The 12,340-nt window shown below is 40.3% G+C and overlaps 1 protein-coding gene across 3 annotated transcripts in view; it reads right to left on the reverse strand.

The window, feature by feature from the left end:
- Positions 1–8,369: 8,369 nt before the first annotated feature.
- The window catches only part of BZW2 (basic leucine zipper and W2 domains 2), a 62,292-nt gene continuing 58,321 nt past the window's right edge, over positions 8,370–12,340 (reverse strand). For all 3 annotated transcript variants that reach the window (XM_005897371.3, XM_005897372.2, XM_070369762.1), the window contains exons 11-12: positions 9,591–9,713; positions 8,370–8,833 (exon numbers count right to left, since the gene is read on the reverse strand). In XM_005897371.3, coding sequence (XP_005897433.2) covers positions 8,805–8,833; positions 9,591–9,713 — 152 coding nt within the window. In that variant the 3' untranslated portion in view covers positions 8,370–8,804. The remainder of the gene's footprint in view (positions 8,834–9,590; positions 9,714–12,340) is intronic.

Raw genomic sequence — 12,340 nt, forward strand, 5'->3', positions numbered from 1 at the left:
CAGAGGGGACAAATAGGAATAAATTCTAAAATCGTAGACTTAAATTCAACTATATTAACAATGAACCAAGCATTCCATTTAAAGGGCAGATTATTGAGATGGATTTTTCAAAAAGCAAGACTCAGTTATATTGTGAACAAGAGTCATGCTTTAAATATAAATGTACAGATTGAGAGGACATGAATGAAAAAAGATATGCCATACAAATATTAATAGTATTCCTTAAGAGGGTGGAGTGGCTGTACCATCAGATAAAGCAGATTTCAAGACAAGGATTATTACTAGAGGTAAAGAGGGACATTTTCGCTTTAGTCATGTCCAACTCTGTGCGACCCCATAGACGGCAGCCCGCCAGGCTCTGCCATCCCTGGGATTCTCCAGGCAAGAACACTGGAGTGAGTTGCCATTTCCTTCTCCAGTGCATGAAAGTGAAAAGTGAAAGGGAAGTCGCTCAGTCGTGTCCGACTCTTAGCAACCCCAGGGACCGCAGCCTACCAGGCTCCTCCATCCATGGGATTTTCCAGGCAAGAGTACTGGAATGGGGTGCCATTGCCTTCTCCAACAATGAAAAACTGGACATTTCATCAGAAAGGCACATTAATCATAAATGTATATACAACAGATAACAGAGCTTCCAGATACATGAAGCAAAGTAGGTCAAATTAAAGAGAGAAAGGGATAGTTTATAACCAGAGTTGATCTTAATACCCCTTTCTCAGAAATCGATGCAGCCACAGGGCAAAGAAATCATTAAAGAACATAACCTCTGAACACCATCAACCATCATGTTCTCATGGATATTTACAGAAAATTCCTGTAGATCAGACCTGCAGATCACACGCTATTGTCAAGAATATATGGCACTTTCATGAAGACAGACCAAACACTGGACTCTAAAACAAGTTTGAATCAACTTAAAGCTGTGAAATCATAGTGTACGAGTTCTCTGATCACAGTGAAATTAAACTAGAAAGTAGCAAACCATATTAGAAAAACTCAAATATCTGGAAAATTTAAAACACATTTGTAAATAGTTCACGGGCCATTGCCGCAGTTCATAATATTTCAGAAGTCATTTAGTAATGACTATGATGTGAAACATGCTTTGACGTGAACAGAAGACTAGAGCCTGTACTGGGCAAAGTAAACCCCTTTTCTAAAATCCATGGAAAAGCTTTAAGATTTAGTGAAAAAAGAGAAATGATCAGATATTTCATTTGCTAATGACATTAGAATTTTAAAATCTTTGTTTACAAGCCAGTTAGCCTAAATGTAATCCTATCTAGACTCCTATATGCATGTACACATAACATTCATCTTTCCCTCTTCTGTTGCCCCTATATTCCTATTATCAGGAGATTATTTCAAGAATACTCATCTTCCAGTTCTATTTTATTTAGAAGAGCTGCTGCTCTTTACTACTAAACTTATTTCTATGCTTATTGATGGTAAGATATGATGAAGAAAAAAAATCTGAAAATACATTTTCATTTCATTGCTCAATAAGAACATAAGAAATTGAGGGAAAACTAGTTTCTAGAAGAACTATAACTTTTCAGAAGGTGTTTGTTCCCATGCATCTGGGAAATGAGTTCATACGGGATAGCAGCCACTTCCATAGCTTGGTCTGAGTTATGTATTTACAGGGCATTGACATCCTCTATTTTCTTAAATCAGGAAAGAAGAAAAAAACAAAAACCAAAAACAAAACCCACTTACCCGAAGCATAGTGGGTCATCCTGCCCCCAAAGATATTTTCCAGTCTCTGATCCAGCCTTCAAAAATAGTGACCTCTATTGTCTCACTAACCCCTTACCTGTGCCAAAACCTGAAATTCTAATTGTCCTGCTACCTTCATGTCTTTTATAGATGTGTTTCAAGATAATCTGGTACCCGATTTTAAGTTAGGCCAGTGGTTTTTTAAACCTAACGGTGGATCAGAGTCACCAAAAGGGCTGGTTAAAATAGATCACTGGGTTGACCTATAGAGTTTCTGGAGTGGATCCTGAAATTTTCCATTTCTGCCTCCCTCCCAGATGATACTGCTGCTGCTGGTCTGAAGTCTACACTCAGAAAACCACTGGGCTTTCCTGTTCAAGAGGAAAGAGAATGCTAAGAAAGATTCCAGCATTTCCTCAAAGGCGTTTTTGTATTGCAAGAAGTCAAGACTGTCTGAATTTAGATTTTTCAAACTTTCTCATACTTCTTAAGAATACTTAAGGATTCAGGGAAGACAGGAGCTTGAGAGAGCTAGGGAAGAAATGATACAAATTCAGTAGCTTTTGAGTTAGTCTAAATTAAAGTCCCATTCTGTGAGGTTGGGTTGCTTCAACATGCCTATTCCTAAGGGTTTACAGATTAGCTAGCCCAGTGGTTCTCAACATGTGGTCACGGGTTCAGCAGGAACAGCATGACCTGGGAACTTGTTAGAAAATGCAAATCCTCAGGTCTTACCCCAGGTGTACTGCGTCAGAGACTCTGGAGCTGTTGTTTACAACCCATAATTAACAAGGCCTCCATGAGATTTTGAGCGACTCTCACTCACTCTGCCATGTGATCCAGATGGTTTTCAGATAAAGTTTGAAAACCAGTAATCAAGTCCAGTTAGAGCTTCCCTCTCTTAGACCCATTCTAGGTCAGAGAGGGCAGGCTGAGGGGTTCACAGTTGGTCAATATCCACAATGTACTGGTGCAGATAGAGCCTGGTTAGACAATCCTCATGAGAAAGTATTTTTGCTACTTTTGGGAAAAAAAAATAAAAGACAGGGTCAGATCATTTTGTAAATTATGGCCCCACATTTTACTGGCTCTGCTTCAATAGTTTTACTGGCTTTGCTTCAATAGAATGCCGCAATCAATAGTCATGGATTTCTGTCTAGCTCATTAATTCAAATTCTTACTAAGGAGCAGTCAGACTATGGTCCCAAAGCTGAACTTTTCAAAGAAGATATAGGAACACATTAGGATGAATTTATGATCAACCCTTTAAAAAGGAATTCTTAATGCACATTTGTTCATTTATTCATTCAAACATTTTTCAAACACCAACTTCCTGCCAAGCTATGCTGAATGGCAATACAGAGGTAAGCAAAGTACAACCCACCTCCTTTACTGAAGATCTAGCGGACTGCAGATGGCTGCACAGGAGTGGACTTTGGTAACCATCTGGCTCTGTGGCTGTCAGTGTGGTCCTGACTGGTGTCAGGTGTTTCAAGGATCACTGAGAAGTTGTCCTCAGACCTTGCGCCACACCTACTGAGCAGGGAGGTGAGATCAGCAATCAATTTTCAGTCATTTGGGTGCCCCTGATGCATGCTGAGATTTAAGAACCCACAGTCTAGCCTAATTATATTTACCTTTCTCAGGTCACAGACATAAGAATCTGAGCATCTGACGAAAACAGTCTTACTTTTCACTTTGGATGTTGTGAACTGTGAGGGCCCAGTTTAAGGACTGATCTCGTACAAGCCTTTATTTTACAATTAAGCAGAGTAAATACCAAGAGTTGAGCAAACTCGGGGAGATAGTGAAGGACAGGGAAGCCTGGCATGTTGCAGTTCATGGGGTCACAAAGAGTTGGACATGACTTAACAACGGAACAAGTGACTTACTATTTAAGTTAATCAACTAATTAATGACAGAATGGTCCTCTAAGCTCAAACCAACCAATTCCAAATTCATTTCTCTATTCCTCTATTTACACAGAAGGAAAAGCCAAAATATGGGTACAAGAACACCCAATTCCTGGTCACAGGAATCTATGATGTCATTAAAACATCTATCCTGCCCATATAAAATGCAACTAGTCCTTCAGAGAAGGCGGGCATAGTTTGGTTTTTTTTTTTTGGTAATGACTACTCTAAGGAAATACATGCGATTTCCAAAATGATCTCTGACGAGCAGAAATGTGCCTAGGAATTCTTTTCTGTGTTAAAAGAAAACAGGGCAACATTTTGGCTCAGTAAAAAAAGTGTCCTCATGTTTCCTATGTTTTTGGTGAAAGAGCTGGGTATTACTGTCTGTAGATTGACAGGGTGCACTTAATCACATACCAGAAAAGAACTCAACATAGAAACTGACGACGAAACTAGGTAAAGTTGAAGAAAAGAAGGCCTAAGTGAACTGATCCTATATGCAGTCACTTCAAACACAGGGGAAATGAACCTACGCTGTCAGAACTCAGGATGACGATCTACCTACAGGAGGGAGTGGTGGAGGCTGGGAGGGCGCGTCCTCTAGGACTGTGCTCACGTGCATGGTCTTCACTGGAGCCCTGCTCACACGGGTGTGCTTAGCTTCTATTCAGTCCACAGATTCCATTTTCCTTTCTTAAAGGTAAATACACGGTTGAAACACACACACAAAACAAGGTGTTCTAAGGATGCAAAGATTAGCTCTAAAAAGTTGTTTTTCCTGGAAGAAATATTTTAATCCCATGGAAGTGTCAAGACATCTATCACAAGGAACCTTGAAGTTAGTAATTTTTCAGAAGAACTTAGTGTAAAGAAATAATTGCCTGTAGTCATGTCGGACCTGATGTATTTCCAGAAGCTGCTTTTCTTGGCTTAATAAGATATTCTCCATACTGCCAATGCAGGGGGCCCAGGTTCAACCCCTGGTGACAGAACTAGATCCCACGTGCTGCAAATAAAGATTCTGTGTGCTACAAAAAGACCTGGTGCAGCCAAATAAAGATTTTTTTAGAAATGCAAATTCAAAAGTAAGACTCCCTTGTGTTAAAATTATTCAAATCCCTTGACCCAAATTCCATTTCTATTTTTTTCTGAATAACCATAGATGAACAAAACCTTATGTCAGAATATTTTAAACGGTTATTTTTAAAAGCAAAACACTTAAAGACACTTTGAACATAAAGAGTAGTAATTGAACTTACATTGAACATAAAGAGTATTATATTATGCTCCATCCATACCAAGGATAATTATACATATTTTAAAATCATATACTTGAAGGATAGTTATTGACGTGGCAAAATGGTATCAAACACTACTTAATAAAGAGCAGGATAAAAATGGTACAGAATAGACTTAACTTTTTAAAGAATTAACAAAGCCATATTTGTAAAAAATATAAAAACATTTAAAAAACGTAAAAACTAAGTTCCCAACAAGCCATGGGGCAACTTGCCCCCCACTGCACTGCAACTACCGAGCCTGTGCTCTGGAGCCTGCTCGCCACGATGAAAGATCCCGCAGGCCCCAATGAAGACCCAATGCAGCCAGATAAAAAAATATAAAAGATATTTCCTACATTGTCTCTTAGTGCTTTCATTAACATTAGTTTTAATCTATTCAGATTAAAAACTCTAACATACAGTTTTCATCTAACTAGAAACGATTTTAGTATGTATTAATAGAGACTAATAGTAAGACTAATTAATAGAGATTGACACTACTGTGGTCACCAGCCTCCAAGAGAGCCCTCGCGTCTCCCCGCTGTCTGGAAGTCACACCTCATGTAGCCCCCTTCCGCACTGTACCTGAGTTGGTCTGTGCCACCAGTAGAACCTGACAGTATGGTAGGTCACTTCAAATACTTAGCCCTTCCAGGGCTGCCTTTCTCACACCACTCATTCTGGGGAAAGCCAGGGGTTATGCCATGAAGACTCTCAGGCAACCTAAGTAGAGGACCTGTGGTAAGGGACACGCGTCTATAGCGAAACGTCACCAAGGAACTGAGGTCCACCAATCCTTGCTTTGGGGCCGCATCCCACAGGCCCCACACTCACCCAGCCTCAAGACTGAAGAAAGAGCTCCAAGGCAGCAACAGGGACATTAATGTTTTAATGGATGGGGGAGCTTATTTATCTGAAGCAGGATCCTGGAGCAACACCCCATCAAGTCGATAGACAGCAGCAAAGACACCAGGGCAAGACGTGCAGTCTTTGGTACCAGGGGGCAAAGGGAGGTTACCAGTTACAAGGGAACTGACATCAGGTGTGCTCATCAGTTACCAGGAAAACCAGCAGAAAGGCCGCTCCTTTTAAACTGAGTAGAGGGGTCTGATCTAATGATTAGAACAATCAGCACCTGGGGCCTGACGCAAGGCGGCATTTACAGATTAGACTCTATGACTAAGACAGAAGGTCAGTCATGTGATGAGGGTGTAGACGAGGCTGGGACTTACTGAGCAGGGGTTCCCTGGTGGTGGCTCAGACGTAAAGAATCTGGGGCCCAGGTTTGATCCCTGGGTTGGGAAGATCTCCTGGAGGAGGGCCTGGCAACCCACTCCAGTATTCTTGCCTGGAGAATCCCATGCACAGAGGAGCCTGGCAGGCTACAGTCCACGGGGTTGCCAAGAGTGGGACACGACTGAGCCACTAACACTTTCTTTTCCCCAGCCTAGACCTGGCCACACAGTAGGAGGTGAGAGGCCAACAAGCAACAGAAGCTTTGTCTTCACAGTTACTGCCTGAGCTCTGCTTCCTGCTCAATGAGCTCAATAAATGTAACGCACTTGAATTATTCTGAAGCCCCGCCCCTGCCCCCCTATCCGTGGAAAAATTGTCTTCCAGGAAACTGGTCTCTGGTTCCAAAGTGGTTGGGGACTGCTGATGTGGACAGAGCAAGAGAGCAGCCATCTTGAGTGGCCTGATCTTAAAACCACCGTCAGCTTGGAAGCAATGCTGCCTCAGAGGACTGCATGCCCCACCAACAGCTTGACTGCAACCTCAGGACAGGTCAAGCTGGAGGCCACCCTGCTGAGCTGCTCATGGATCCAAATCACAGAAACTGATAGGATAAATGTCTGTTGTTTAAAGTTGCTAAATGTAGGGATAATCTGCTGTGTAGCAATAGATAACTAATGCAATTAGTTGTATAATTAGGACAAGTTTTACTTTTAAAAAGTAAAAGAGACACTTGTCTTTCAGAGAAAGAAAGGGCTTTGGTTTGAGGCTTCTGTAAATTTTTGCTGATAGGTATCCTTCTTCTCCCCCATGACTGTGCATACCTGCTCAGTCACCTCAGTCGTGTCTGACTCTTCGAACCCATGGACTGTAGCCCATCATGTTTCTGTCCACGGGATTTTTCAGGCAAGAATACTGGAGTGGGTTGCCATTTTTCTTCTCCAGGGGATCTTCCTGACCCAGAGATTGAACCATCTCTGGCATCGCCAGCATTGCAGTCAGCTTCTTTACTGCTGAGCCACCCAGGGAGCCCCTCACCCATGATTACTTACCTGAAAATCACTATCTTAAGCTCTGTTTGGAAAAAAATATTATGTGTTAGAAAACATTAAGTAGTTTATATGGTAGAAAACTGACTTCCCAGATGTTTGCTCAGTAGAAGTGCTACTGAAGCTTCTTGAAAAACCTTCTGATTGAACTGTAGAAACATACATTTTATTATAATTTGACAGCAGAAAACAGGGACAAAAGGGCACAGGTGTGGAACTCAGTAACGGGACTTTTAGCTCCATCTTGGTCACTAACTTGGTCACTAAGACCTAGGACAGTAGGTCTCAGTGTGGATACTTTGGAAACAGTGGGGCAAAGTCAAATATCTTCTTCACACATCTTACTCAAGATCCGTAAAATGACAGGGAACATGCTGATTTAAACTTAAATCTAAAATACATAAAAGTTGACATATGAAATTGTTATTACAAATTGAATGTAATTTTCAATATTTTAATCTTTATCTAAATCTGTCAAAACATCAGAGATGAAGATTTAACTTGCAGAGTGTGCCTGCCATGTATACTAATTGGCAATCAGGACTTGTCAAATTAGTTTGCCAAGTTTGCTTTCAATAAAAATTATTCTTTTTTTTTCATTTCAAATAAACACATTGAATATGCACTCTATGATGTGAATACCATTTAACTTCATAATTCTCATTTTTAGATAGGCAGAAGGAGGGGCAGATGGAGGCTTGCCATGAACTAATGGACTGGAAGAAATAAGATGCAGACTGAAAGGAAAAACCAGAATGAAAGAGGAGCATTTTCCAGGAGAACAATCTTAGGAAAGAATATATAAGCGCCCCCTGGGGTATGCTAGTCACTTCAAGGGGCTGTAAAGCTCTTTATCCTATGACTTCTAATTATTCTTGGGTAGTTATTCTTGTCCTTTTTATTTCCTGCATAATGAAAATGACATCCTCACACGCAGATAATATTATTATTATCAATTCATGGCATTGGTGCTAGTGTGCCTATACTTTTGGGTGGATTTCTATTACACTACAAAGGTAAGTGAAATATATTCACCAGTGATACAAGGAGTAGAAGTGCTTTGATCGACAAGAACCATTCAGCATTTTGGATGGGAAAGAAAGCCTGACACTGAAATGTCATCTGTACAGAAGTCAGGACAGTAAAGAAATAAAAGCGTTGAAAATATAAGCCCAGATTTTTAAAAAGCCATTTATTTTAAAAAACTGGTTTGTCAAATCACATACACGAGCAGATACACAACTACCAAAGTGGCCCTGTAATAGACACCAGTGGGGCGTTCACCACATAGTACCTGAAAAATACAGCTAAAAAAAGGGGAGTCTGTGGAGTATTTCGCCTCAGATACCTACTGGACTCCCTGTTGAATGGCTTTAAGTTAGCGAATAGTGAGTGAGAGGTAGAGTCCCAAGTATAATCGCTGATGCCTCAGGGCTCCATTTAAAAACAAAACAAAACAAAAAACCATTTCCCCCTCGGCAAAAGGGAAGCCTATCCTATTTTTTTTTTCTTTGTGAAAACGGAAGCCAAGTTTCTCTTCTCAAATGGCTCAGCATTCCCAATAAAAGTGTTGTGTGGTGACCTGGGTATTGTGCTTCTGGAGCCACCTAATTCTCTTCACCTTCAGATTCAGATTCTACAAGAGAAGAGAGAGACAAGTCAGGTCGTTTTCTTCTGAGACTGTTAAACGAGGTCAGGAAATAGTTTCTACTCTTATCTCCCTGTCCCCTAAAAAAAGACATTTTTGCCTGGGTGTCCATTGACTAAGAGACTCATAGACAGGGCAGAAAGCAAACTTTTTGATTTTTAAATGAAATTGACTTTCTAAAAAGGCAACATACTCAGAAATATTACTGGTGACTATAACTACTTGGATCATCAACTTCTCATGCCTAGTTGGATTAAGTCTCATCATTATTGCTCTTCCAACTTGTATTCCCACTTTAAGCACGTAAGCACGTCAACCAGTAAAGGCACTATAAAAAATTTATACAATCCTATAAATGTAATTATGTTTTTCCTTTCACATCTGATTATTTCTTCCTCTTTGTCCTCCACTAGGGATAATTTCATGCATTGGAGAAGGCAACCCACTCCAGTGTTCTTGCCTGGAGAATCCCAGGGACGGGGGAGCCTGGTGCGCTGCTGTCTGTGGGGTTGCACAGAGTCAGATACAACTGATGCGACTTAGCAGCAGCAGGGATAATTTAAGAGATTTTGTTTTGTTTATCATGCAGATATTTTCATTGCCTTGATTCAGAAATGAAGGCTCAGAACTTCAGTTTAACAAAGCCAAAAAAAAAAAAAAAAATCTGTGGAGGGAGGAGCTATTTTGAATTACAGTGAGAAAGGACCCGCTAAATGGCCACCAGGGCTGTTAAATACAATCATACCTTCTTCTGCGTTTTGTAACCACTCCACAAATTTCTTCATCTGGTCAAGGAAAACACTTTTGCCTTTGGCAACATGTGCTTCTTTGTACCACTTCAGTATCGCTTCTTCACTCAGCACATCAGCTGCAATTTCAAATCAAACATTTCAAAGTTATTACATACATATCATGTTTCAAAGCAAGTTCATGTCTTACAGTTTAATAGAAAGCAATCACTTCAAATATTAAAATTCTGTTATAAAAGAAACGCATATTGAAACTTATCAGAAGACAAGAACCAAGCTTGTTTCCACACAGCACAGTGTCCTGAGTATGTTGGCAGTTCGGGTGGTGATGTTGTTTAGTTGCTCAGTGGTGTCGAACTCTTTTGTGACCCCACAGACTGTAGGCTTTTCTGTTCATGGGATTTCCCAGGCAAGAATTCTGTAGTGGGTTGCCATTCCCTTCTCCAGGGGACCTTCCTGACCCAAGGATGGAAGCCTTGTCTCCTGCATTAGCAGGTGGGATCTTTACTTCTGAGCCACTGGGGAAGCCCAGTAGATAGGACCGTCAGTACTTTAGTGATGATGGTGAGGCTGGGACTTGGAAATCTTAGAGTGTTAATTTGCTGGGAGGAAACTGGGTTATTTTGCCAATGAATCAGCAATTCTAGCATTTCAGAATACCCTTTGTCCTGCCAGTTTCAAACACATCTTGATTAAGCAGCAACCTCAAATGACTGGTCTTTTAAGGGGATTTACTTTAGGAGAAAAAAAGGGCAAACGAAAAAATATATATTGTAGATAGAATGCAATAATGATAATATTAATGATTAAATATAAAGATGAGCTTCCTGGGTATACCATGGGACCAATATACACAGAATCCAAAGTTCTACATCATTCTATTGCTGTCCTAAATTTATTTTCCCACAATATCTAAATCACATGAGTTTCCTTATACACTATTCAGAGAGAAAGACGTGTTAGACAGACTTCCTACAGGCTTTTAAGAGAAAGTGTTATCTATTAAATGCTGCTGCTGCTAAGTCGCGTCAGTCGTGTCCGACTCTGTGCGACCCCATAGACGGCAGCCCACCAGGCTCCCCCGTCCCTGGGATTCTCCAGGTAAGAACACTGGAGTGGGTTGCCATTTCCTTCTCCAATGCAGGAAAGTGACAAGTGAAAGTGAAGTTGCTCAGTCGTGTCCGACTCTTTGCGACCCCATGGACTGCAGCCCACCAGGCTCCTCTGTCCATGGGATTTTCCAGGCAAGAGTACTGGAGTGGGGTGCCATTGCCTTCTCCGTATCTATTAAATATCTACTACCTAAAACTCTAAATTCCACAAATATACCTTGATACTCTCAAGTTATCATTAATTCAGAATAGTTAATGTTAAGAATAGAAAGGGGAATGTGGAAACAATAGCCTATACTTTGCCAATGTTGTAATGGGTTGTCTTTTGGGGTTTTGGAGTGTGAAATGAAATAGAAAGCATATACCCAATCCATTGCAAATGCTGATAAATCATTCTAACGATGTTTTTGTAGTTAAAATATACCTTTAACTTATAAAAACAAGAGAAATGATTTGATATTGTTTTCATTCATAATATCACTGATCTTTTCATAACAAAAGTCTTGTTTTTTAAAATTAATAACTGGCTCTCAGATTCAATTGAAGAGATTAAATTGACTAAAAATGCACATGATTGGTTTTAGAAAATATAAAAGTGTGTTTTATTTTTTATTTTGATCATTAAATACACTACGTTTTGCAAAGGAAGATAGAAATCTGGGTTTATTCATTTATAAGGACTAGACTTAGAAATTATAATTAAGAGTCCTAAGGAATTACTCTTAGCTTCTAGTCTTTGAGTTTCTCATGTTTCCAGCTCTGCACTCTCCACTCACAATGATGAAAGAACTTTCCTAGCTCTGGCCATCAAAGCCCAGTTTTCATAGCCATAGGAAGAAGATGGTTCACAACTCGAGGAAGTGATTTGTTACTGGGTAAGAACGCTTTGCAGAAAATTTCCAGGAACACTAATTATCTCAAACATGCATTTTAAAAGTCCTTTTTATAGAATTTGTTTTTATGACATCTTTAACATGCCTGTGATTTATACTACTAACTTCCAAACTGTTTTCATCATGTTCTCCTATCAGCAAGACAATTTTGAGCACATACACTCCTAACATATGTATATTTTTTGGTTTACAAACTATATGCATGTACTAACAACTACTGTTCATGGGGTTCTCAAGGCAAGAATACTGAAGTGGTTTGCCATTCCCTTCTCCAGTGGACCACATTCTGTCAGACCTCTTCACCATGACCCTCCTGTCTTGGGTGGCCCCACATGGCATGGCTTAGTTTCATTGAGTTAGACCTAACAGAAGCAGAAGATATTAAGAACAGGTAGCAAGAATACACAGAAGAACTGTACAAAAATGATCTTCACGACCCAGATAATCACGATGGTATGATCACTCACCTAGAGCCAGACATCCTGGAATGTGACGCCAAGTGAGCCTTAGAAAGCATCACTAAGAACAAAGCTAGTGGAGGGGATGGAATTCCAGTTGAGCTATTTTAAATCCTGAAAGATGATGCTGTGAAAGTGCTGCACTCAATATGTCAGCAAATTTGGAAAACTCAGCAGTGGCCACAGGACTGGAAAAGGTCAGTTTTCATTCCAATCCCAAAGAAAGGCAATGCCAAAGATTGCTCAAACTACCGCACAATTGCATTTATCTCACACACTAGTA

This window comes from Bos mutus, chromosome 4 (assembly GCF_027580195.1).
Source record: "Bos mutus isolate GX-2022 chromosome 4, NWIPB_WYAK_1.1, whole genome shotgun sequence".
NCBI lineage: Eukaryota > Metazoa > Chordata > Mammalia > Artiodactyla > Bovidae > Bos > Bos mutus.